The sequence below is a fragment of the Hemiscyllium ocellatum genome, chromosome 45 (genome assembly GCF_020745735.1).
Source record: "Hemiscyllium ocellatum isolate sHemOce1 chromosome 45, sHemOce1.pat.X.cur, whole genome shotgun sequence".
NCBI classification, from domain to species: domain Eukaryota; kingdom Metazoa; phylum Chordata; class Chondrichthyes; order Orectolobiformes; family Hemiscylliidae; genus Hemiscyllium; species Hemiscyllium ocellatum.
This window is the reverse complement of record NC_083445.1, coordinates 17,068,044-17,093,659: the sequence shown is the minus strand read 5'-3', so window position 1 is coordinate 17,093,659 and position 25,616 is coordinate 17,068,044. Positions and strand designations below refer to the sequence as shown.

General features: G+C 44.7%; 1 protein-coding gene across 1 annotated transcript in view; it reads right to left on the bottom strand.

Moving 5' to 3' along the window:
- Nucleotides 1-588: 588 nt before the first annotated feature.
- The window catches only part of LOC132835879 (adhesion G protein-coupled receptor E3-like), a 66,421-nt gene continuing 41,393 nt past the window's right edge, over nucleotides 589-25,616 (bottom strand). Inside the window, exons 11-18 of the mRNA XM_060854976.1 lie at nucleotides 23,652-23,822; nucleotides 21,294-21,497; nucleotides 19,130-19,365; nucleotides 11,894-11,960; nucleotides 7,406-7,497; nucleotides 5,758-5,926; nucleotides 3,020-3,121; nucleotides 589-1,826 (exon numbers count right to left, since the gene is read on the bottom strand). Coding sequence (XP_060710959.1) covers nucleotides 1,710-1,826; nucleotides 3,020-3,121; nucleotides 5,758-5,926; nucleotides 7,406-7,497; nucleotides 11,894-11,960; nucleotides 19,130-19,365; nucleotides 21,294-21,497; nucleotides 23,652-23,822 — 1,158 coding nt within the window. The 3' untranslated portion in view covers nucleotides 589-1,709. The remainder of the gene's footprint in view (nucleotides 1,827-3,019; nucleotides 3,122-5,757; nucleotides 5,927-7,405; nucleotides 7,498-11,893; nucleotides 11,961-19,129; nucleotides 19,366-21,293; nucleotides 21,498-23,651; nucleotides 23,823-25,616) is intronic.

Sequence of the window (25,616 nt, the reverse complement as noted above, 5' to 3'; positions counted from 1 at the left end):
TAAACCAGAAAATCCAAATGTGTGGCCTGAGCTATTTTCTTAGTTAGAGCATTGACAGAGCTAACAAGCTCATGGTTAGATTGAATAAGTTTCTGGCAACTCACAATTTGTGACAAAATCTTTTTTCAAAGTCCTGCTGACTTCTTGGGTCATGATGGGATGCAAATTTGGTCAATTTCTTATGGTTGGTAAATTTATGAAACTGACTGAGCTGTTTAACCTTTGAACTCAGATGTATTCTCACTCCAGGACTGGTCTTGATTCTCCAACCTGATGTCAACGTCAGTGAGGTGTAAAATCATTATTATTCACAATCCTGCTGAACAACATAACACCATCTTTATACTGTCAGTGTTCAGCAAGCGGTTAATATGGCTTTAATTATTAAAAGGTCTGACCTTACACCTCTTCAGTTAAATGTTGGACTGGACACTAGATGAAAATAGAAATTGCCAGATAAGATGAGCAGGTCTGGCAGCATCTGTGGAGGGAAATCAGAGTTAATGTTTCGGGTCAAGTGACCCTTCCTCAGAACTCTAGTTCTGAGAAAGGTTGACTTGAACCAAAATGTTAACTCTGATTTCTCTCCAAAGGTACTGCCAGACCTGCTGAGTTTTTCTAGCAATTTCTACTTTTGTCTCTGATTTACAGCTTCCACAGCTCTTTTGGTTTTTATCTGGACACCGGATCTTTACTTCAGCCATCTAGCTCCTCAGCTCTGAATCTCTCCTCCTTAAACCTCTCCACCACTCTGAATTCCTTTACTATGGACCTCAAAACACAGAACATAGGAACAGGCCCTTTGGCCCATGATGTTATGTTGAACATGATGCCACGTTAAACGAATCCCTTCTGCCTGTCCTTGGTCCATATCCCTCCATTCCTTGTGTATTCATGTGCTTATCTGAAAGCTCCTCAAAACACCCCTCTCTCCACCACCATCCCTGGCAGTGTGTTCCAGACTCCTCCCACTCCCTATGTAAAGAAAAAGTGGCCCTCACATCTCCTTTGAACTTGCCCCCTCTCACCTTAAATTCAAGCTTCTTATATTAGACATTTCAACTCTGGGAAAAAGATTCTGACCGTCAACCCTGGATAAGCAGCTCATAATTTTCCAGAGTTCTATCAAGTCTCCCCTCAACCTTCGCTGCTCCAGAGAAAACAACCCAAGCTTTTCTCACCTCTCTGTGTAGCCTCATACCCTCCAATCCGGACAGCATCATGCTAAACCTCTTCTGCACCCTCTTCAAAGCATCTACAACCTTCCTGTAATATGTGACCAGAAATGAACATAATACTCCAAATGTGGCCTACCCAAAGTCTTATAAAGCTGCAACATAATTTCCTGACTCTTGCACTCAAAGCCCCGACCAATAAAGGTAAGCATGCCTTACGCCTTCTTTACCACCCTATTGTCTTGCATGGCCACTTTCAGGGAGTTATCTCTACCTCGTTGACCAAGAATTTGCTCTCCAATGTTGAAAGAGTCCTCAAGTTGCTAAAATTTGGTTTGATAATACTGCCGTGAGTCAGCCTGGGAAGGTTAACTATGTGACTGGCGCTACATAAACACACAAATTTGCTGAGACTTTCCATGAGTCTTTCCATGAGTATGATTTGCAAGTGATCTGTTAGTGAGAGACGGCAGAAGGTAGCTCAAAGCCAAGAAAGGTTAATGCTGAAGGATTCTGGTGGATTTGCACAATTTTTTAACGCAGTTGGAGCTGTACAGTAGATTTCAGTGATTCTTGGGCCTTTTCCTCTGTCTGTGAGTTCATCCAGGGGATCTCTGACTTAGTTACAGGTCCATTCACCGTGTTGAGCATCTAGGACAACAAAATATAAGAGAATTTCAGAACTGCGCTCTCCTCACCTTGCAGCATCTAATCAATGAAGCACCATCGTTAATGCTTACTCAAGTTACATTCCTGTTTTAGCCTGGAGTCGACTGGTGAGGATAATCTCAGGCCGAGAATCAAACTGTTTCTTTAAATCTTCACCATCAAGGGTTATCCTCCTGATTCTAGGACTGCATGGTGGCTCAGTGGTAGTACTGCTGCCTCACAGCACCAGGGACCTGGGTTCAAATCCCATCCTCGGCTGACTGTCTGTTTGCACATTCTCCCCATGTCTGGGTGGATTTCTGCCAGGTGCTCTGTCAGTCCAACAATGTGCAGGATTAGGTGGATTGGCCATGCTAAATTGTCCATAGTGTCCAGGGATGTACAGGATAAGTGGGTTAGCTATGGGGATTGCAGATTTGCAAGGATCGGGTGAGGTGATAGGTCTGGGTGGAATACTCTTCAGAGGATTGTTACAAGTTTGACGGGCCAAATGGCCTCTTTCTGCACTGTACGGATTCTAAGATTGAGCTGCAATATCTGTACCAAGATTTGCTCCAGCAACTCTCCAGCGAAGTCTCCATCCCAAGATGATGATGATGTATGCCCATTAAACCCTATCTCAACAACTCTCCCAGGACCTGGGTTCGAATCCACCCTTGGGCAATTATCTGTGTGGAGTTGGCATGTTTTCCCTGTGTCTGCGTGGGTTTCCTTCAGGTGCCCCAGTTTCCTCCCACAGTCCAAAGATGTGCACATTAGGTGGATTGGCCAAGGGAAATTGCCCATTGTGTCCAGGGATATGTAGGTTGGATGGGTTATCCATGGGGAATACAGGGTTACAAGGTGGGAGTGGGTCTGGGTGGGATGCTCTTTGCCGGGTCAGTGTGGACTTGGTGGGCTGAATGGCCTGCTTCCACACTGTAGGGATTCTATGATGGAGGTAAAGGATATGAAAGGGGAGTTAGATTATGAAAGAAATCTTGTTTTGAGCTTGTATCTGTTAATCTGAATTGTCTATTTCTCTACTTCAAATAAGGGTAATGCTGCCTTAAAGTTATGTGACTGCAGAGTTGTTCTCTCATGAGAGAGAGAGATGACTGGTGGTGTTTTGACATATAAGTCACCCTTGACTCAAATACAATGTAAAAGAACAGGTTGTGCCTGCAGTTACTCACCGTGACATGGGATGTATTCATGGTATAAGAGCTTGATTGTGGCATTTCTTGTTTCTGTGGGCAGTAAATTCTCTGCAACAACTTGTGGTATTCTCTCCTTATCTGATAATATGAGACAATGCGGGAAATGCCTGGTGTTAATTAGACCAAAAGAAACACGAAACCGGAAGACAAAACTGGCTGCTAATGTATATTAGCTGGTGTTAAAGGCCATGTTTAATTGTACATCAACCTGTAAGATGTCAGATTGGATATCATGACGTGTTGAACTTTGACTTCCATTTCGATCACAACAAGTACAGACTATCAATAGGAGAGTCCCAGGTTCAGTTCTCCAGCGATGCACACACATTCAGACCATGTTGAATACTAAATCAGTGGGTGGGGACTTTTATTTACCAAAAAAGGGGTCATAGAGTCATAAAGCCATGGCAACAGACCCTTCAATCCACCTCATCCATGCAGACCAGATAACCTAAATTAATCTGATTCCATTTGCCAGCATTTGACCCATATCCCGTTAAACCCTTCCTATTTGTATACCCACACAGATGCCTTTTTAATGTTGTAATTGTACCAGCCTCCACCACTTCCTCTGGCAGCTCATTCCATACACGCAGCGCCCTCTGTGTGAAAGAGTTGCCCCTTCAGTCCCTTTTAAATTTTTCCCCTCTCATCTGAAACCTATGCCGTCCAATTTTGGATTCCCCTACCCTGGGGAAAAGACTTTACCTGATCTATGTCCCTCAATCTACTACAGGAGTCAAACCATTCTGTGCTCAAATGTAGCCTGCTGAAAAGGGGTGACAAAATTGGGATGGCCGATGTATAATTCTTGGCAAGAAAGTGATATCCAAATGCAATTGCAATGGAGGAGCAGAAACTTTCCGACAATGGGTCATGGAGATCCATAATTCTGCTCCCCAAAAAGATTATGAATGTTGCTGGGCATTTGGAAGTTTGAAGACTGATCGAGATAGATGTCTTTTTTGGGGGCGTAAGGATATGAAGGAATATGAAGCAAAGGCACCTGAACAGAGCTGACTTGCAGATTAGTCGTGATCAGACTGAATGGCAAGAACAGGCAAAAGGGGCTGAATGGCCTTCTCCTCTTCTCAATATTGCTAAAACAAATAAGTGTGGCAAATGCACAGACATGGCTTTGTCCTTGGTTATGGTTTACTCCATCAGGGTCAGCTTCATTCTGTCCTGTCCTGTGAAGATTTAAAAAAAATTCTTCGTGAGTAGGTATCACTGGCTGGGCCAGTTGCTAGTTGCTCCTTGAGAAGGTGAGAATGAGCTTCCTTTTTGAACTGCTGCAGTCCAGGTACTGTACGTTGACTCACAATGTCCTTAGGGAGAGATTTCCAGGATTTTGATCCAGCGTTATATTTCTAAGTCAGGATGGTGAGTGGCTTGGAGGGGAACTTGCACTTGGCAGTATTCCCGTGTATTTACCACTCTCGTCCTAAATGGAAAGACACTGATGGTTTGGAAGGTGCTGTCGAGGATCTTTGGAAAATTTCCACAATGCATCTTGTAGATAGTACACAGTTGCTGTTATTGAGCGTTAGTGATGGAGGGAGTGCTTGTGGATGTGATGCCAATCAAGCAGAGGCTGCTTTGTCCTGGATGGTGTCAAGCTTCTTGAATGTTGTTGGAGCTGCACCCAGCCAGTCAAGTGGGGAGTTTCCATCAGACTCCTCACTTTTGCCGTGGAAGTGCTGGACAAGCTTTGTTGAGTTACTCGCTACAGGAATCCTAGCCTCTGACCTGCTCTTGTAGTCTGTATATTTATGTGGGTAGTCCAGTTCATTTTCTCATCAATGGCAACTTGCAGGATGTTGACAATGGGGAATTCAGTGACGGTAATGCCACTGAAGGGAATAGTTGGATTCTCTATTGTTGGAGATGGTCATTGCCTGGCACTTGTAACAAAGTTGGTCAACTTAAACCTCTTTACTGAATAGAGGCATTCACTTTGTGGCACAGATGACCGAGAAATATTTTCTCATATTATGTTACAGGGCTTGTATTCCAGAGGCTTGAGCTAATAATTCAGAGCTGTGAGTTCAAAGCCCACCACAACGACGGGGAAAATTAAATTCAGCTCAGAAATAAATTTTAAACAAAGAAGGTCCATTCAATGATAGTGACCATAGAACTTGTGCTTAGTCATATCGACAAACATGCTCACACTCACGCAGACATAGATACAGGCACACACAAACATTAACATAAACTCTCACACATGCACACACACACGCGCGCACATGTGAACGCACACATAAATGTTAACGTTCATACACACACGCACATGCAAACACGTAAACACTCTTGCACATTCACACACACACAACCGTGCACACACACCCTTACACACACAAACATGAACACAAGCATGCACACATACTCTTACACACACAAACACAAACACAAGCATGTACACACTCTTACACACCACATGAACATACTCACACAAGCGTGCACACACACTCTTACACACCACGCGAACATGAACACGAACACACACCCACACAAGCGCACGCGTGCACACACATGCACACACACACACACATATTAATCCACAATTTCAACTATGTACAGGCACATAGAATACATTTTCACCAAAGAATGCCAATGTGCATTGCCACATAAATCTAACCAGGAATGACTGGAAATGTATCTGCGAATATCTATTCAGAGCAAATCATGTAAGAAAATTTGAAGTTGTCTACCTGTTTGTTTAGCAAGCAGTAAACACAGAAAATGAATACGCCCTGGAGAACATTCAATATGGTGAACAGGTAGGACATAACAATGGTCCCCTCCTTCAACTGAAACAAGCCGAAGACCCAGAAACAGCCGAGCAGAATAAACTGGGCCATTGCTTTGAACGTAAGTACCCTGTGAAGAAACAGGAGTTGACTTTAGGTTAGAGTTTCTCATTAAGCCTTCCAGATATTGATAGAAATTTTTCCATTCCATCTTGAAAATGCCGATTTGCAGAGGAGCATGGTTTTAGTAATAACAATCGCTAAGGTCATGCTGAAATGACCTTATTCCCCTAATATGGACAGGCTATTTGACAATATCAGGCAATCTCAACGAGACAATGTCACACAGATAGAAACAAAACAAGGAACTGTAAATTGCTGGAGATCTGAAACAAAAATAGAAACTGTTGGAGAAAACTGAAGAAGGGACGCAGAAATCGAAATACATATATTTCGAATACGTTTTAGTGGGCAGCACGGTGGCACAGTGGTTAGCACTGCTGCCTCACAGCGCCTGAGACCCGGGTTCAATTCCCGACTCAGGCGACTGACTGTGTGGAGTTTGCACGTTCTCCCCGTGTCTGCGTGGGTTTCCTTCGGGTGCTCCGGTTTCCTCCCACAGTCCAAAGATGTGCGGGTCAGGTGAATTGGCCGTGCTAAATTGCCCGTAGTGTTAGGTAAGGGGTAAATGTAGGGGTATGGGTGGGTTTCGCTTCGGCGGGTCGGTGTGGACTTGTTGGGCCGAAGGGCCTGTTTCCACACTGTAAGTAATCTAATCTAATCTAATCTAAAAAAAATATAATGAGCTGTGTTTCAGCTTTTCAGCTTCTGTGGTGAGATGTATCTTGGAGATCTAGAGAATTTAGTCAGAATCAGAATCATAACCAGTACGCTTCTGAAGAAAAGTCATATTAGACATGGGAAATTCACTTTCTCTCTCTCCACAGATTTTACAAGACATGCAGAGTTTCTCCAGTATTCTCGTTTTTGTTTCTTTCAGTTCTTCTAGCATTTGATATCCAATTATCATCAGGATTACTGGACAAAGATTCTGAGGTGAAACTCTCCACTAGCCCCTTTCCCACCTGATTAAGTACCTTTCCCAGCTTCAAGTAGAAAGGGAATTAATTTCTACCCCATCTCCCTAGGTCTTCACATAATCTTCCTATAGATTGGAAGCAGGTCATTCAGCCCACTGGGTTCATACTGACCTTCCAAAGAGGATCCTATCCAGACCCAACCCCTACCCTATCACATTACCCTGCATTTCCCATGACTGAACCACCCACTCTCCATATACCTGGACGCTGGGTAATTTAGCGTAACCGATCCACATAATCTGCACATCTTTGGACTGTGGGAGGAAACCCACACAAACACGGGGAGCATGTGGAAACTCCATCCAGTCACCCAAGGGTAGAATCGAACCTAGGTCCTAGTGCTAACCACTGAGCCCATTATGTCTTGGGCTATGTCATAGACCATCATGGACAGAGCAAGCTGGATAATTATTGATCTGTGCTGAGAATGAACATGATCTCACAAAATACTCAATCCTAGGATGGATAAATAATGCACGCCCATTTTCCCGTGGGGTGTTAACACCTACCTAGATTCCTTAATAGTTGAAACATCCGCATTTAGACTGGAAATCTTCTCTTTCAGGATCCAGAGTGATATTGACAACAGAATGAAATTCACCTGCAAAATAGGATTGTTCAGTTCACCCTGATAATCCTTTCTCAGAGGTATGGTGATAAAATTCACGTTATTAAGAGGTCATAAGCTGCGAGCAATGTTGAAGAAAAGATTCGATTGGTGTGGGACTCAGTCTGAGTCCTCAATTTTTGTTTTACTCATTCACAGGATGTGAGCATCACTGACGAGGCCTACACTGTACTTCCCATCCCTGAGAAGGCCACGATTGATTACAGCTATCTAAAGTGGGTTTACTGGGCCTTTTCAGAGGGCAATTAAGAGTCAAATATCACAACAGAACAGAGATCCACTGGAGAAACTCAGCAGGTCTGGCAGCATCCGTGGAGAGGGAAACAGAGTTACAGTCTCGAGTCCGGTATGATTCATCTTCAGAATTACTGCTCTACTTCAGTTCTGAAGAAGGGTCTCTGGACTCAAAATGCTAACTCTGCTTCTCTTTCTCTCTCCACAGACACTACCAGACCTGCTGCGTTTCTCCAGAAATTTCTGTTTTGATCTCAGATCTCCAGCATTCAGAGTCCTGCTTTCATACACACGTAAACCAAACCAGGTAAGATCTGCAGATTTCCTTCCCTTAAAGACATCAGTGAAATAACTGCTTTCTTTTTTAATGGCAGTGTGGTATCCTCTTACCTGTGCTATACATAAGTTTTTTTAATTCCAGACTTATTCAACTGAATTTGAGTCTCCCAAGTGTCAACATTTATGGATGTCTGTTCATAAGCTTGGATGCAGGGGAATATAAGGCTGGAAGAGCAGTTAGAATTCGTATTGGGATAACTATTATAGGATGTCACAGTGGTTAGCACTGCTGCCTCACAGTGCCAGGGACCTGGGTTCGATTTCAGCCTCAGGCGACTGTGTGGAGTTTACACATTTCCTCATGTCTGCATGGGTTTCCTCCAAGTGCTCTGGCTTCCTCCCACAGTCCAAAGATATGCAAGTTAGGTGGATTGGCCATGGGAGATGCACAGTTACAGCTGGTGGTTCTGAGTGGAATGCGCCCCAGAGGGTTGGTGTGGTCTTGATGGGTTGAATAGCCTGTTTCGCACAGTAGGGACTTTATATTTCTGTCAAAGGCATGTAGAATGGCTACCCCTGAAAGGGCAACTTCAATAATTAAGACTGTCATTCATAATGAGTTTACGTTTCCAGTATTCTCGCACCTTGCCAACTCAGGGCAACGTCCTTTTGTGCAGGAAGACTGCCAGGTCCACAGAGCCAAGTTGGCAAGGGAGGGGGGAGGGGGGGAGGCATCCAGATCAGAGGCTCCTTTTCACAATGAGCAAGCCCTAGCAGCATCACGTTCCGAGTCTGAGACTCAAACACTGACAGAGCTTCCCCTCCACTCCCTGGGACTGCTCTCTTGGCACTTTCTCAGTTGGCAGCTGATGCCTCCATGTCAAGGGTTTCCAAGCATTCCTCAGCAGCACCCTCCTCTCCCCAAAGGGATGCCCAGATTCTTGAGCGGCCAGCACTTCCTTATTGGTGATGGCGAAGGCAGTTCCCCACCTCCACCGACCCCCAACCGCTAATTTACCTCATGGAAAAGCATACGCTCAGGACCAGTATTTGGTTTTGACATTGAAGCTCCTGGGAATGATAGAATCCCTACAGTGTGAAAAGAGACCATTTGGCCCACCAAGTCAGTACCAACTCTCTGAAGGGAATCCCAACATGGCTGATTCATCTAATTTACACCTCCCTGGACACTATAGGGCAATTTACCTAACAAATGGACAATTTATCATGGAAAATCCACCTAACCTGCACACCTACAGACTGTGGGGGGAAACCAGAGCACCTGGAGGGAACTCACACAGACATGGTTAGAATGTGCAAACTCTACACAGACAGTCATCCGAGGGTGGAATTAAACTGGATCCCTGGTGCTGTGAGGCAGCAGTGCTAACAGTGCTATCTGCTGGATAAATCCTGCCCTATGAAACCAAATCATTTGTCCAAGTGATCAGTTACATAGGATAACCACTGTGCTACAATAAGCACCCACGGAGAGATGACAGTGGAGAGAAGTGGAGATATTATAATGAGACTGAACTAGTAAAGGAGAACTCCAAGCAAATCCAGTGTGGGCGTGGGTACAAATCCCATCACAGTAGCTACTGGAATTGAAATGTAATTGATGCATCTAAAATATAAAGGTATCCCAGTAATATCACCATGACAATGATCGCTGATGGTTGTGAAAACTCATCTGGTTTGCTTAAACCAGTTTAGGGAAGGAAATCTGCCATCCTTACCTGGTCTGGCTGGCACATGACTCCAGCCCCAAAGCAACATCGTTGACTCTTAAAAACCTGTCTACAATGGCAGACCAAGTCACTCAGTTTCAAAGGCAATTAGGGAAATAAATACTGGCTTTGCCAGCAACCTTACAGAAGAATGTAATGTTCTAAAGCAATTCTGAAGGCTATGAGCTGCACAGAGGGGAGTGTCATAGTTCAATCCACCGAAGTGTGGGAATTAGTTTTCTGTATGGTTCCAAATTTTGAGGGAGTCAAACCATATATCAAAACATTTTGTGGGATTCATTTATCTTAAGATGGACCTTCCATTTTGCTATATTTCATTTGATTCCATCCATCTTTCCTCATGCATAAAGCCGTGAGCGAGTCCAAATCCATGACTTGGCTCACTGGCTGCATTATCTGTGAGATGCCAACTGAAGTGTTTGATTGCTCTGTGCTCAATTATGGAGGTCGGATCACAATTGATGCTCACTGGGCTTGACTGGTCAAGCCTGGGTGTGGACTTTGAGAATAACATGCAAAGCTGTAAAAAGATTTGGATGTCTGAGCTGGAAGCAAGGGTCCAGGAGGAGATATTTCAATACCCTGCAAAGGAAGATCTTTCATACATCCAGACGGATATCACTTCTGCTTAGATCTGAGATATAACAAGTACAACAACAACCTCTCTGAGAACAAAGATTAATCCTTAGGACTGTGTAGTGGGCAGCTCAGGAGAAAATAACAACGATCCCAATGGGAAAGAGCAAAGAGGGGATGAAACTGGAGGTGGGGAGTCACCCAATGCAACCCCCAGGAGTAAATGTGACCAGAGTTAACAAGGCTCGGTGCCACATTATTGCCAAGACTTTGGTAAATGCTAGTTTTGGGAAGGTATTTGGCATGACTGTCATTCTGAAAGGATGAGAAACCAAGGGGACACAGATCCTCATTCACCCAAACCTCTCCTATGCTCCCAGTTCACGGGACAGGGAGCCATTCTGTTAGCAGAATTCCCTGGGACCCCAGAAACTTTGAGGAATCTTTTTGCAGCTTTGTTTATTTTTCTGGAAGTCCACACCCAGGTTTGGCCAATCAAGCACAGTGAGCATCAATTGTGATCTGACCCGCATAATTGAGCGCAGAACATTGAACCAGGGATGCATGTGAAATTTCCTTGGTGGAGGGAACAGAATATATGATGGCTCAAACACTTTCTAAAGATAACTTGGGCAAGAAGCATGAAGATGAATTGTCAAAGAATTAGGGCGGGTGCAGAGGAGACTGGCAAAGATGTTGCTGAAATGGAGAATTTTATTTAAGAGGAATTACTCAATCGACTTTTTGATTTGGAACAGAGGAAGCTGAGGGGAGATCTAACTGAGTGTATTAAAGTTATGACCATCCAGTATAACAGATAGGAGGCTGCCTCTCCCCTGGATTGAGAGGTTCATAACCTGGGCAGAGTAGATTTAGAATAAGAGGCAGGCAGTTCAGTGGGGTTCTGAGGAGAGATAGTGGTCAGTTGGAATCTGGAATTCTCTGCCTGAAAGAACAGTGGGGAGGAGGAGGGATCCCTGTTACGTTTCAAACAACATTCATGAATTTTGTACTTGAACTGTCATAATCTGCAAGATGGTAGACCAAGCACAGCTACGTGCTGTTTGATCACATTTGTTGAGGTCTGTTAACATCTTTATTTAAACAAATGGAGGTTGTTAATTAGTTGAGCACCCATTGGTTGCAGAATGAGAGAGGTAAGACTGAGCAAGTCAATCAACTCTCGCCATAAAGGAAAGGTCTATCAGTCTTAGTTTCAATGTTACCTTCTGCCTTACATTCTATTCACAAATGGGATTCTGCTGGAGGGCTATCTGTTGGTCTAGCCTGGCAACATGGGCCAAATGGATACCTTCCATCAATGTGTCTGCTTTCCAAGCTGATGGTAGATGATTGTTCAGCAGACCTTGCAAAAGGTAGCTTTAAAGAACCCCAGTTTCCATGATTTTTGCTTTGAACAAACCTGCCTATGTCTGACGTAATAATACAGACAATAAGATGAGGGAAGCATTCATTAAGGATTTAACAATCAGTTTTGTCTCCACAACTTCTATCAGCTGAGCCCTTACCAAAAGGATGAAGCACAGAGGTCCCAGGAAACTCCATATAAAGCCTCTTTCCAGGTTTAACCAACAGCTGGAATTAAAGGAATAGGTTCAATCCAGTATTACAATTTAAATTAGAATCCCAACACTGTAGAAGCAGCCATTTGGCTCATCAAATGCACACCGACCCTCTGAAAACCATTTCACCCAGACCCACCCTTTCACCCTAACCCCTGCATTTCCCATGGCCAATTCATCTAACCTGCACACCTTTGGAAAGTGGGAAGAAACCAGAGCACCCAGAGGAAATGCACACAGACATAGTGAGACCATACCAACTCCACACAGACAGACACCCAAGGGTGGAATTGAACCCAAGTCCGTAGCACTGTGAGACACCACTGAACTATTGTGCCACCCACAATCTGTTGTACATTTTTTAAAAAACTTCTTGGATCTATCGGTCTTTCCCACTGGAAATTCCTGCATCCAAGTTTATAATATACAAAAAATTCTACACACAAATGATTTATATTTGAATGTAAGAGGGTTGATCAGTAAATTTGTAAATGATACAAAAATTGATGGGGGAGGAGGATATCCTTAGTTTACAGAAGGATATAGACGGGCTGATCAGATGGAGTGATCAATAGCAAGTGGAATTCAACCTGAATCAATGTGAGATGATGCACTTGGGCAGGTCAAACAGGGTAATGGGATACATGATGACTGTGAGGATTCTGGGAAGCACAGAGGGTTAGAGGGACCTTGGTGACCATGTCCCTTAATGTATCGGGACAGGTGGGTAAGGTAGTTAAGAAGGTGTTTGGGATACATGCCTTTATTATCTAAGCCATAGAGTTTAAGAGCAGGAAGGTGACGCTGGAACTGTATCAAGTTTGGTTAGGCCACGGCAAGAGTATTTTGTGCAGTTCTGGAATCCACATTATAGGAGGGACTGGAGAGGGTGCAGAGGGAGATTTATCAGATGCTGCCTGGGCTGGAGAGTTTCAGTGAGTTTGGACAGACTGGGCTTGTTTTCCTTAGAGCAGAGGAGACTGAGAGAGGATGTGATTGAGATGTGCAAACTTATGTGGGACATATATAGGGTAGAGAGGAAGGGACTTTTCCCCTTGATGGAGTGATTAGTGACCAAGGGGCATAGATGTATGGTACTGGACAGGAGGTTTAGAGAGGGATGTGAGGTTACTTTTCACCCAGAGAGGATTGGGAATCTGGAACTCACTTGCCTGTCAGGGTGGGAGATGCAGAAATCCCCACCAGAAGTAATTAATTGCGATGCCAAGGCAAGCAAGGTTCTGAGCCAAGTGCTGGAAAATGGGATTTGAATAGTCCAGTGGCTATTTTAGATTCGCAGAGACTGGATGGGTCAAAGAGCCTTTTTCTCCATGCTGCAGACCTCAAATTATTACAGACTGTCGCACTGTAATTACACCTCCCTGCCATCAGGAGGAGGCATTTGCCAAATATTTCTGACACAATCCCAGTACCATCCCTCCTCAAAGTTTAGTCCATCTGACCGTGTGGTGCCAACAACTGCATTTATATAGCACCTTCACTGTGGCAACGCATTCCCAAAGGTAGCACTGAGCCTCGTCAGGAGAACTTTGTGCATACCATCAACAGGCCAACAAGGTTGGTTTTACACAACATGTTAAAGACGGAGAGGGACTAGAGCAAGGTAGAACATGATCTCCAGAGTTTCAGGATGTTTATGCCGATGGCATGGCCAGTCACTGGTGGAATGGTGAACATTCAGGATGCAAAAACGTCCATATTTCAAGGGGGCACAGAGATTTTGGGAGGTGATACACCTGGAAGAAGCGAGTGGAATAGGGAAGGCTTACAACCTAGAGGAAGGGAACATGTGGGGAATCCTAATTTTGACATTGTTGGAGTCAGAACCAATAGAGGGGGAGTGAAGACAATGCCGTGAGAGAATTGGACACAATCAATTTAGAACATAGGCTGCAGCAACTTCAATTAACAACTCGTTTTCACTAGTGTCGTGTTATGAACCAAACCAACCCCCCTTAAAATATTTTAAGGAGACAGCCTCAACCCTAATTTTTTCTTATTTCAAAGGCAAGTGCCAGGCATTTGTTCCAAAAGCAAATTGATTAGTCAAACTACCAGATTTGAAGCAAAGCACATTTTTTCCCTGACATAGTAGTTAAAATGCAGCAAAAGAAAGAAGTTGGAATAAGTTTGGGAGAAGATTTGTAGCTCGGGTGCTCGTTGTTGTGGTTCTGTTCGCCAAGCTGGAAATTTGTGTTGCAGACGTTTCGTCCCCTGTCTAGGTGACATCCTCAGTGCTTGGGAGCCTCCTGTGAAGCGCTTCTGTGATGTTTCCTCTGGCATTTATAGTAATTTGTACCTGCCGCTTCCGGTTGTCAGTTCCAGCTGTCTGCTGCAGTGGCTGGTATATTGGGTCCAGGCCGATGTGCTTATTGATTGAATATGTGGATGAGTGCCATACCTCTAGGAATTCCCTGGATGTTCTCTGTTTGGCTTGTCCTATAATAGTAGTGTTGTCCCAGTCGAACTCATGTTGCTTGTCATCTGAGTGTGTGGCTACTAAGGATAGCTGGTCATGTCGTTTCGTGGCTAGTTGGTGTTCATGGATGTGACCATTAGCTGTCTTCCTGTTTGTCCTATGTAATGTTTTGTTCAGTCCTTGCATGGGATTTTGCACACTACATTGGTTTTGCTCATGCTGGGTATCGGGTCCTTTGTTCTGGTGAGTTGTTGTCTGAGAGTGACTGTTGGTTTGTGTGCTGTAATGAATCTTAGTGGTCGCAGTAGTCTGGCTGTCAGTTCAGAAATGTTTTTGATGTATGGGAGTGTGGCTGGTCCTTTGGGTTGTGGCATGTCCTCGTTCCGTTGTCTTTCCCTTAGGCATCTGTTGATGAAATTGCGCGGGTATCCGTTTTTGGCGAATACATTGTATAAATGTTCTTCTTCCTCTTTTTGCAGTTCTGGTGTACTGCAGTGTGTTGTGGCCCTTTTGAACAGTGTCTTGATGCAACTTCTTTTGCGTGTGTTGGGGTGGTTGCTTTTGTAGTTTAAACCAAGCTTTTGTGAGTTTTAAAATATATAAGTTTACTTACTCTCACACATCTATCCCAAATGTAAATGTGATGTCTCACAGACTTCTCCCACACACAGGGACAGGGAGGCAGTGGTGATAATGTACTGGAACATTCATCCAGAATCTCCAGGATGATGTGCTGAGGATAGGAATCTGAATCCCACTATAACAGATGGTGTAACTTAAACTCAAGAAAATCTTGGACTTAAAAAAACTATTCTAATGATGACCATGTAAGCCCCACTGCCTGTTGTTAAAAATCTGGTTCAGTAATTCCCATCAGAGAAGGATGTTTGCCATCCTTGCCCAACCTGGCCTACACATGACCTCTGACCAACAATATAGATGAATCTTAACTATGTAATGAAATAGCCTGGAGGCACGATCAGTTCCAATGCAACTAGGGATGGACAACAAATTTCCAATGACACCCATATCCTGTATAGAAACAGAAAAGGTCCTGACAAACTGGAACATTGTGCAAGTCAAAGGTTATCCTCTACTAAAGGTTGTAGTTATCTCAGTCTCTCATTTACAGTCTCCCATGAAAGAGGCTTGGAATTTCTTGAATGGTTTAATCGCTTTGAAGTTGAAGCAAGTTTCCGGTCCAAGATGGCGGTAGAGTAGGACGTTTCAGCCGGAGCATGTCTGCTGGACCCGTTCTTTTTCCTTTCCGTTTTTTTCTCTCTCTTTGTGTTCTCTTCTCTTCTTCTCTCCTGGCCTCCAACACTCTTGGCCTCAGCGCAGACATGACAAGGTGTCCTTTCGGCCTGGCATAGCGGCCTCTTGGCCTGGTGTAGCAATCTCCCATACTAGTCTCCCACCTGGTGTGGCAGCATCTTGGCAGTGCAAAGAACAAAGAAAATAACAGGAACAGGCCCTTTGGCCCTCCAAGCCTGCATTGATCCGGATCCTCTATCTGAACCTGCCGTCTATTTTCTCAGGGTCTGTATCCCTTTGCTCCCTGCCCATTCATGTATCTGTCTACATATAACTTAAATTACGTTAGTGTGCCCGCCTCTAGCACCTCTGCTGGTAACGCGTTCCAGGCACCCACCACTGTCTGCGTAAAGAACTTTCCACGCGTATCTCCCTTAAACGTTTCCCTTCTCACCTTGAACTCGTGACCCCTAGTAATTGAGTTCCCCACTCTGGGAAAATCTTCTTGCTATTCACCCTGTCTATACCTCAATCAGGTACCCCCTCAAACTCCGTGTTTCTAATGAAAATAATCCTAATCTACTCAAACTCTCTTCACACCTTGAGCCCAGCATACCAGACATCATTCTGGAGAAACTTCTCTGCATCTTCTCCAAAGCATCCACATCTTTTTGGTAATGTGGTGACCAGAACTGTACCCAGTATTCCAAATGTGGCCGAACCAAAGTCCTATACAACTGTAACATGACCTGCCAACTCTTGTACTCAATACTATGTCCAATGAAGGAAACCATGCCATATGCCTTCTTGACCGGCGCTGCCACGTTCAGGGTACAATGGACCTGAATACTCAGGTCTCTCTGTACATCAGTTTTCCCAAGGGCTTTTCCATTTAGCGTATCATTCGCTCTTGAATTGGATCTTCCAAAATGCATCACTTCACATTTGTCCGGGTTGAACTCCATCTGCCATTTCTCTGCCCAGCTCCCCAATCTATTTATATTCTGCTGCATTCTCTGACAGTCCCCTTCCTATCTACTACTCCATCAATTTTAGTGTCATCTGCAAACTTGCTAATCAGACTATTTATACCTTCCTTCAGATCATTTAAATATATCACAAACAACAATGGTCCGAGCATAGAGTCCTATGGAACACCACTGCTCACAGTTCTCCATTTTGAGAAACTCCCTTCTGATACTATGCTCTGTCTCCTGCTGCCAGCCAGTTCTCTATCCATTGAGCTAGTACACCCTGGACTCCATGCGACTTCACATTCTCCATCAGCCTACCATGGAGAACCTTATCAAATGCCTTACTGAAGTTCATGTATATGCCATCTATAGCTCTTCTCTCATCAATCAACTTTATCACTTCCTCAAAGAATTCTACCAAGTTGGTAAGACATGACTTTCCCTGCACATCTCCTCAGTGGATACTGATGCAAAGCATTCATTAAGAATCTCACCCATTTTGCCTAAATCCATGCATAACTTTCGTCCTTTGTCCTTGAGTGGGCCAATGCTTTCTCTTGCTCCTTATATCCGAATTGGGATTTTCCTTAACCCTGTTTGTTGAAAATATGTCATGACCCCTTTCAGCCCTCTTAGTTCCTCATTTCAGATTGCTCCTACTTTCCTAATATTCTTCAAAATCTTCGTCTGTTTTCAGTTGCCTAGACCTTATATATCCTTCCTTTTTCCTCTTAGCTAGTCTCACAATTTCACCTGTAGGTGGTGATCTCTCACCAAGGCATGGCCTCAGTATGCCCTCAGATCTTGAGGTGATTCCAGAGCGATCTCCCAACCTCATGAAACCTGAGGTGAAGCCCAGTGTAGTCTGGAACCAGGGCTCTGCGGGGACAGGAGGCTCGGCCGATGTGGACTGGAAGCTAGGCCCGGTGCGAACTGAAGGCTAGGCCCGGTGCGGATTGAAGGCTAGGCCCGATGTGGTCTGGAGCCAGAGGCCACTGCGGACTGGAGGTTGGCCCAGTGTGGTCTGGAGCCAGGGCCCAGTGTGGTCTGGAGCCAGGGCCCAGTGTGGACTGGAGGCTAGGCCCGGCGTGATCTGGAACCAGGGCTTGGCGCGGACTGGAGACTAGGCCCAGTGCGGACCGGAGCCAGAGCCCGGTGTGGTCTGGAGTCAGGGCCTGGAGCACACTGGAGGCTAGATGCCAGGGTAGTCTGGGTTGGAAGACCGTTGTTCTTCTCTGTACCCTCTCCAGTGCTGTCACATCTGTCCTGTAAGGTAGATTTCAGAACTGTGACCTAACCAATGGTTTGTATGGTTCTGACATAACCTCCCCACCCTGAAACTTGATTAACAAACTCGTAGAGGCCCTTCAGCGCAAATTGTCCATGCCGACCATAATCCTAAATTAAACTAGTCTCACTTTCCCACATTTGGCCCATATCCCTCCAAATCTTTTCTATCCACATTACTGTCTGAGCGTTTGCCTCAACAAGTACGTGGACAGGCCTCTACCAAACTCAGTGTAATCCAATCTCTTCTTCCTCACTGTTTTTTGTGCTTTAAAGTTCTCAAAATAATTTTAAGTGAACTTTATTTTTCTTCTGCTCTAGAAAATACAGAGAAAAACGGCAAAAGAAAACTCCAATGCAGAGCAGAGGCAAGATTCACACCATTCTCCTTCCGCTACCTTCACACAATCAAAGATGGAACAATTAAACACTGCAGCCCAAGGGTGCTATATAAATGCAGGTGATAGGTTTCATTTTGCCCACTGACCAAATTAAAGCATCCATGGTGCTCCAATCAGTGATTAAAATGTTCACATTCCAGATCCACTCACTCCCATGTCATCAAAGACCCTTCCCGCCCCGGTCATAATCTCTCCCACAATTTTCCCACAAGCCGAAGATACAAAAGCTTAAAAACACATCCCAACAGATTTAAGAACAGCTTCTTCCCCACTGTTACTGGACTTCTAAATGAACTTCTCAAATTTCATGCTGACCTTGCTCTCTGCACACCATCTTTATAGCCATAATATTGTATTCCTCGCTCTGTTCTCTGACCCGAAAGCACTTTGTATGGTATGACCTGCCTGCACTGCACGCAAAACAAAACTTTTCACTGAATCTGGGTACATGCGATATTAATAACTCAAATCAAAATCAGTCTATGCATTGAAACTGATCCTTGACCTGTGCAATGATTAAATCCTCCCTCCACAGTGCCTTAACTTCAATGCATGTTGAAGACACACCACACTAGGTTATAGTCCAATGTGTTTATTTGAAATCACAAGCTTTCAGAGCACTGTTCCTTCGTCAGATGAAGGTCACTTCACCTAACGAAGGAGCAGTGCTCCGAAAACTTGCGATTTCAAATAAGCCCATTGGATTAAAATCTGGTGTGGTGCATCTTCCGGTTGTGTCCACCCCAGTCCAATACCGGCACCTCCACATCAATGCATAATCACTCAGCTCAGGCACAGAAGACGTCGGGGTAGTCTCTGTACTCACATCCGGTCGGTCCCGTAGCCTTTGGCATTTATCGCGGCAGTCATGATCACGATCACCGCCGGGCACCCGTAGCCGATGGGGTACATCAGTCTCCGGGGAATGACACGGGTACGGGAGAAGTTCACCACTTTGAGATTAAGCACCATGAGGCAGAGCTGGACAGCTTCCAGACACATCCAAAAGAAGGCAGCCAAGAACAAGTAGTGTAATCCGGCGGCAACGATGGCACATAAAACCTAGAGAGAAGCAATGTTCACTCAGTTCGATTGATCAGGTGTAATGAGCTCGTCCCTTTGACTCTTGTCATCCTGTGATGCCCACATTACCAACGATGGGTATGTCAGGGAATTACAGCCGACAGACAAATACAGCTGGTGTGCCACTCTACACTGGGCGCCTGAAATAAATCGTGGTTAGGGAACAGCTTTTCTCACCCTGTGGGTGGTTAGGGTCTACAGTACAGCGGCTCAATTGAAGTTGTGGCGAGGAAATTAAGAGTCTGAAAGAGTGAATTAATTGTCAGATAATTAAAGGGGCGGCGCAGTGGTTCAGTGGTGAGTACCACTGCCTGACAGCGCCAGGGACCCAGGTTCGATTGCAGCCTTGGGCGACTGTCTGTATGGAGTTTGTACATTCTCCATGTGTCTCGTGGGTTTCATCCGGGGGCTACGGTTACCTCCACAGTCCAAAGATAGACAGTTTAGGTGGATTGGCCATGCTAAATTGCCCATAGTGTTCAGGGATGTGCAGGTTAGGCTGATTAGCCATGGGAAATGCAAGGTAGTGGGGGTTGAGTCTGGCTGGGATGTTCTGGGTAGAGTCAGTGAGGACTTGCTGGGCTGAATGGCGTGATTTCACACTGGAGGGATTCTGTGAAAATGGGCTTTGACAACCAAAATCACGCCAGGTGACTTCAGTGTCTCAAGGTATTCCTTCAGAAAGTAGTGTGTAATTAAATGCAAAACATGATAACATCTAGAATTGAGAGGTGGAAACATGTGCTGGTCCTTCACCCTATTTCCACATGCAAGCTGACTCAAACATCTTAATTGGACACTTCACATTTCTCACTACATTCCCAATGGAACTTTCTTTTTCTTTATTCATAGGATGAGGACATCACTGGCTAAGCAGCATTCATTGTCCATCCCTAATTGGGCAGTAACCACATTGCTCTGGGTCTGGAGTCACATGTAGGCCAAACTGGGTAAGGATGGCAGATTTCCCTTCCCTAAAGGACATAAGTGAATCAGATGGGTTTTTCTGACCATCGACAATGGATTTAGGGTCATCTTTAGATTTTTCATTCCAGATTTTGTTTTAATTGAATTCAAATTCTACCATCTGCCTTGGCAGGATTGCAGGGAAATACTCTGGAAAATTCCTCTCGGACTTTCTCAAGTGAGGGGAAGCCAGGACCAAGTGTCATGATAGAGACCCCTGGTCCTTCCCAATCTGTCCAGATATATTTATAATCCTGGAATTCCCTTTCTAATACCTCTGTGGGTGCACCTCCACCACATGGACTTCAAGTGTTCAATGTGGAGTCTCATCATCACCTTGTGAAGGGAAACTGAGCAACGGGCCATAAAGATTCTTGAGAGGACTTGACATTGTAGATGTGGAAAGGTTGTTTCCTCTTGTGGAAGAGTCTAAGAGTTGGCATCATCTCAGAGTTGGTGGTGGGGGAGTCACCCACTGAAGAATTAAGGAGGATTTCTATAGTCTCAGAGGAGAGGGAAGCTGTAGAATTCTTTGTTGCAGGGAGCTGTTGAGGTTGGGTCTCTAAATATATTGAAGGCTGAGACAGACTGATTGATTATCTCAATTAATATTGGGAAGTTGAGGTTAGGTCTTCCCTGCTTTTTCCCTCTAACCCTTGATTCCCTCAATCTGTCTGTCTTAGCCTTCAATATATTTACTGACCCAGCCTCAACAGCTCTCTGCGGTAGAGAATTCCACTGAATCTCTACCCACTGAGTGATGTAATTGCTCCTTATCTCTGTCTTAAATGGGTGACCCCTTACATTAAGATTGTGCCCTTGAGTTTTGAGAATGAAGGCTAATCTCATGGAATTCAGCAGTATGGAAGTGAATCCGGATTTTAGGAATGAACATTGATAAGACAACGTCATCAAGGTACAAGGGGTCAAAACAGCCTTACCGTGTGTTTGTCGATGGAGCTTGCTACCAGGAATAGCAGTTCTGCCAAGAACAAACTCAGACACAAATGTGCCTTGATGGTGGTATTGATGTTTTGAATGGCCTGGCAGCAGAAGAAGGTCACAATTGACACCAGGAGGCACAGCAAGGATAGAGACAATCCAAAATAGGTGATCCAGCTGAGGATGGAGAGGTGGAGCTCGTCCTGAGAAACAATGGATGCAATGGAAGACAAGTTAAATACAAGACATCGGGTCATATCATCCCACATGGCTGAAGTCCAACTTGGTTGTGGGACATTTTCTGAATTTGTAACCCTGTGATATTGTATTCCAAAGAAGAAGTGCAGTATAGCACAGGAACAGACCCTTCGGCCCATCAACTCTGAGCTGACATATGATGCCTTTTTAAACTTGTGTCTTTACATGGTCTGTATTCCTCTGTTCCCTGCCTGTTCATACCTGTGAAGATGCCCCTTAAACATTGCTATTGTATCTGCTTCCATCTCCTCCTCTGGCAGCACATTTCAGAGACTTACCACCCACTGTGGGATTGCCTCTCACATCTCCTTTAAATTTTCAACTTTTGCCTGAACCTGATGCCCCCAGTCATTGAACATTTCTATCCTGGGAAAAATACTTCACCCAGTCTAACCGTGCCTCTCATAATTTTGCAGATCACCCCTCACCCTTCAAATGAAAACAAACCAAGTTTGCCCAATTTCTCCTCCTGCCGAATACCATTCCCACCAAGCAACATCCTGGTAAACCTTTTCTGTACCCTCCCCAACGCCTCCACGTCCCTCTGTTCATGTGGCAACCAGAACTGGCCACAATATTCCAAATGTTGCCTAACTAAAGTTAAATACAGCTGCAAGATGACTTGCCAATTTTTATACTCCATGCCCAGACCAATGAAGGTAAGATGCCATCTGGCCACCCTGTGCATTGGATTACCACTTTCAGGGAACTGCGGATGAGATTTCCTCTGAATGTTGATACTGCTAAGGGTTCTGATGTTTACTGTATACATCCCCCCTGAATTAGATCTTCCAAAACGCATTTCCTTGACAGGATAGACCAAATGGAGTGCTTAAGATGGTTAAAGGATTTGACAGGATGAGTATAGAAAGAATTTCTTTGTTGGGTGGTGTCTGGAACAAGGAGACAATGCCATTAAAATTAGGGACCAACGATTCAAAATGTGATCCCCTTCGTTACCAGCCTCCTTTCCTGAAAGTTTTTTTGATGGAGTTTGTGCAACACGAGCATTTGACACCACATTCCCTTTGAACTGAGTGGCTTGTCCTGCCTTTCCAGAGGATGGTTCATATTCAACGACATTGCTGTGGGTCTGGAGTCATGTCTTAGACAGACTGGGTAAGGATCAGAGCTGAAAATGTGTTGCTGGAAAAGTGCAGCAGGTCAGGCAGCATCCAAGGAGCAGGAAAATCGACATTTCAGGTATGAGCCCTTCTTCAGGACTGGGTAAGGATGGCAGTTTCCAGATGGGTTTTTACAGCAAATTGTTATTATCTCTGAGACTATCTATACGAACATTCTAAACTACCGTCATTACTGTTAAAGTTACAAGACCCTGGAGCAACCTTGTGATGATGTCATTGAGGTGCACATCATTGTGCATAAATAGTACATTGTGGGTGGAGTTTGAACACTATAGGAGAATAGCAGACTACACTATACTACATTAGACCAGAACATTCGAGATTATATAAACATGAACATAGAAGAAAATGGATTGATCATCACGCAATGTAACTCTAAGTCAGACACTAGTATATCTATGATGTTCCCAGGAACCAGAACCAAGGATCACAACGTAAGGATGCAGGGTAAGCTAATTAGGACTGAGATGAGGAGAAATGTCTTCACCCAGAGACTGGGGAGCCTGTGGAATTCACTGCAATAGAAAATTATTGAGACCAAAACATTGAATGTTTTCAAGAAGGAGTTCGATGTAGTTCTTTGGACTAAAGGGATCAAAGGGGAAAAAGCGGGAAAAAGGGACTGATGTGGATAATCAGCCGATCATACGGAATGGTGGGGCAGGCTATAAGGGGTCGAATGGCCCACTCCTGCTCCTGTTTTCTATGTTTCTGTGTTCAAGTCTCAGCTTGAAGACAATTCTTGGCTTTGCCTTCTCCTCAGACAGTTTGTCTCATAGTGTGGCATCAAACCACGCAATAAAAGAATTGCATGTCAGTATCTGCGGGTCGTGATGGTTCCACAATAAATCAGTCTCCCTGCCGCCTCTGCCCTGTGCTATTGGCAGTAACTGGACATGGACACGGCTCAGTGACCTGCATGTGGTTCAGTAGCAATGGGAGTTCAGTTCCTACCGTGATCTCATAGAGAGCCAGGAGCACTGCAAAGCTGGAGAGGACTCTGCATCTGCACTCCGTGTGAGTCGCATTCACGGCCACGAGGAAACAACTTGATGGAGACCAGTTGCCGCCTTCCTCAGAAGATTTCCAAGCAACGCAAACTTTAGCCCCTCGGGCAACACCTTCCTGCAAGAAAGCATCAGTTCTCATTCAGTGTTGCAGAAGCATAGAATGTAATTGGCCAAGGGTCCCATGAGAGCATCCTTCAGGCTGCAGAGTTCTTAGCTGCTGTCAAGGACAAGGCAGGTGTACATTCATGGAAGCTCCTGCAAGGTCCCCACTCACATAGACTCATACAATACAGAAAAGGCCCTTTGGCCCATCGAGGCTGTACTGCCAAATATACAGGCTGTGCATTTCAACCACCAAAGCCTGCTATCCATCCTTTTAAAATGAAGCCCCCCTCCCCACTTTGTTATTGACCCTGTGACTGAGGGGAAAATCTGCTTCCTACCTCCCCTGTCCATAATCTTATACACCTCTCTATCAGGTCCCATCTCCACTTTCTCTGTTCCAAAGAAACAAGCCGAGCTAAGCCAGCCTCTCTCCATTGCTGAAATGCTCCATCACTGAAATGCTCCATTCCAGGGAACGTCCTGGTGAATCTCCTCTGCACCCCCTCCAGTGCAATCACATCCTTCCTGTAGTGTGGGGACCAGAACTGCACACAGTACTCCAGCTGTGGCCTCACCAATGTTCCCGTACAACTCCAACATAAACTTCCTGCTCTCATAATCTGTACCACAACTGATAAAGGCAAGTGTCCTTCTGCTCTATTAACCTGTTCTCCCACCTTTGGGGATAGGTTGATAAATGCCCCAAGATCCGTTTCTTTGAGCTTCCTCATTTCCTGTCATTCATTGAGTTGGCTTAAAGGGAAGAGACAGAGAGTGGTGGTGGAATGTTGTTTTGTCGTCAGACTGGAGGCCTGTGACCAGTGGTGTGCTGTAAGGATCAGTGCTGGATCCACTGTTGTTCATCATTTATATTAATTATTTGGATGGGAACATAGGAGAAAAGGCTTGCAATTTGAAGATGACACCAACATTGGTGGTGGAGTGGAGAGTGAAGGTGGTTATCTCAGAGTTCAATGGGACCTTGATCAGATGGGTTAATGGATGGATGACTGGCACATGGAGTTTAATTTAAATAAATGTGTTGCTCTTTGGAAAGGGGAATCAGGCATGACTTACACTTAAGGTCCTTGGCAGGATTGCTGAATAAAGAGACTTTGAAGTGCAGGTTCATAGTTCCTTGAAGGTGGAGTCACAGCTAAATAGGATGTGAAGACGGTGTTTGGTACACTTCCCTTTATTGGTCAGTGCACTGAGTATGGGAGTTGGAGGATCATGTGGCAACTGTACAGGACATTGGTAAGGCCACTTTTGGAATTCTGTGTTCAATTCTGGTCTCCGTGCGACAGGAATGATGTCGTTAAACTTGAAAGAGTGCAGAAAAATTGACAAGGATGTTACCAGAGTTGGAGGGTTTGAGCTATTGGAAGAGGTTGAATAAGCTGGGGCTGTTTTCCCAGAGCTACGGAGTGAGGGCTGACCTTATGAAGGTTTATAAAATCATGAGGGGCATGGATATGGTGGATGGTCAGGGTAGGGATGTCCTAAAAGAGGGCATAGGTTTAAGGTGAGAGGGGAAACACTTAAGGTGCAACTTTTTCACACAGACGATGGCACATGTATGGAATGAGATGCTAGTGGAAGTGCTGGAGGCTGCTACAATTAGAACAATAAAAGGGATCTGTATGGGTATATGAACAGGAAAGATTGACAGAGATATGCGTCAAATGCTGGCAAATTGTACCAGATTAGTTTAGGATATCTGGTCAGCATGCAGAGTTGGACTGAAGGGTCATGTCGCTATAGAACTCATCCAAAGTGCATTCCCTCACATTTCTCAGGGTGA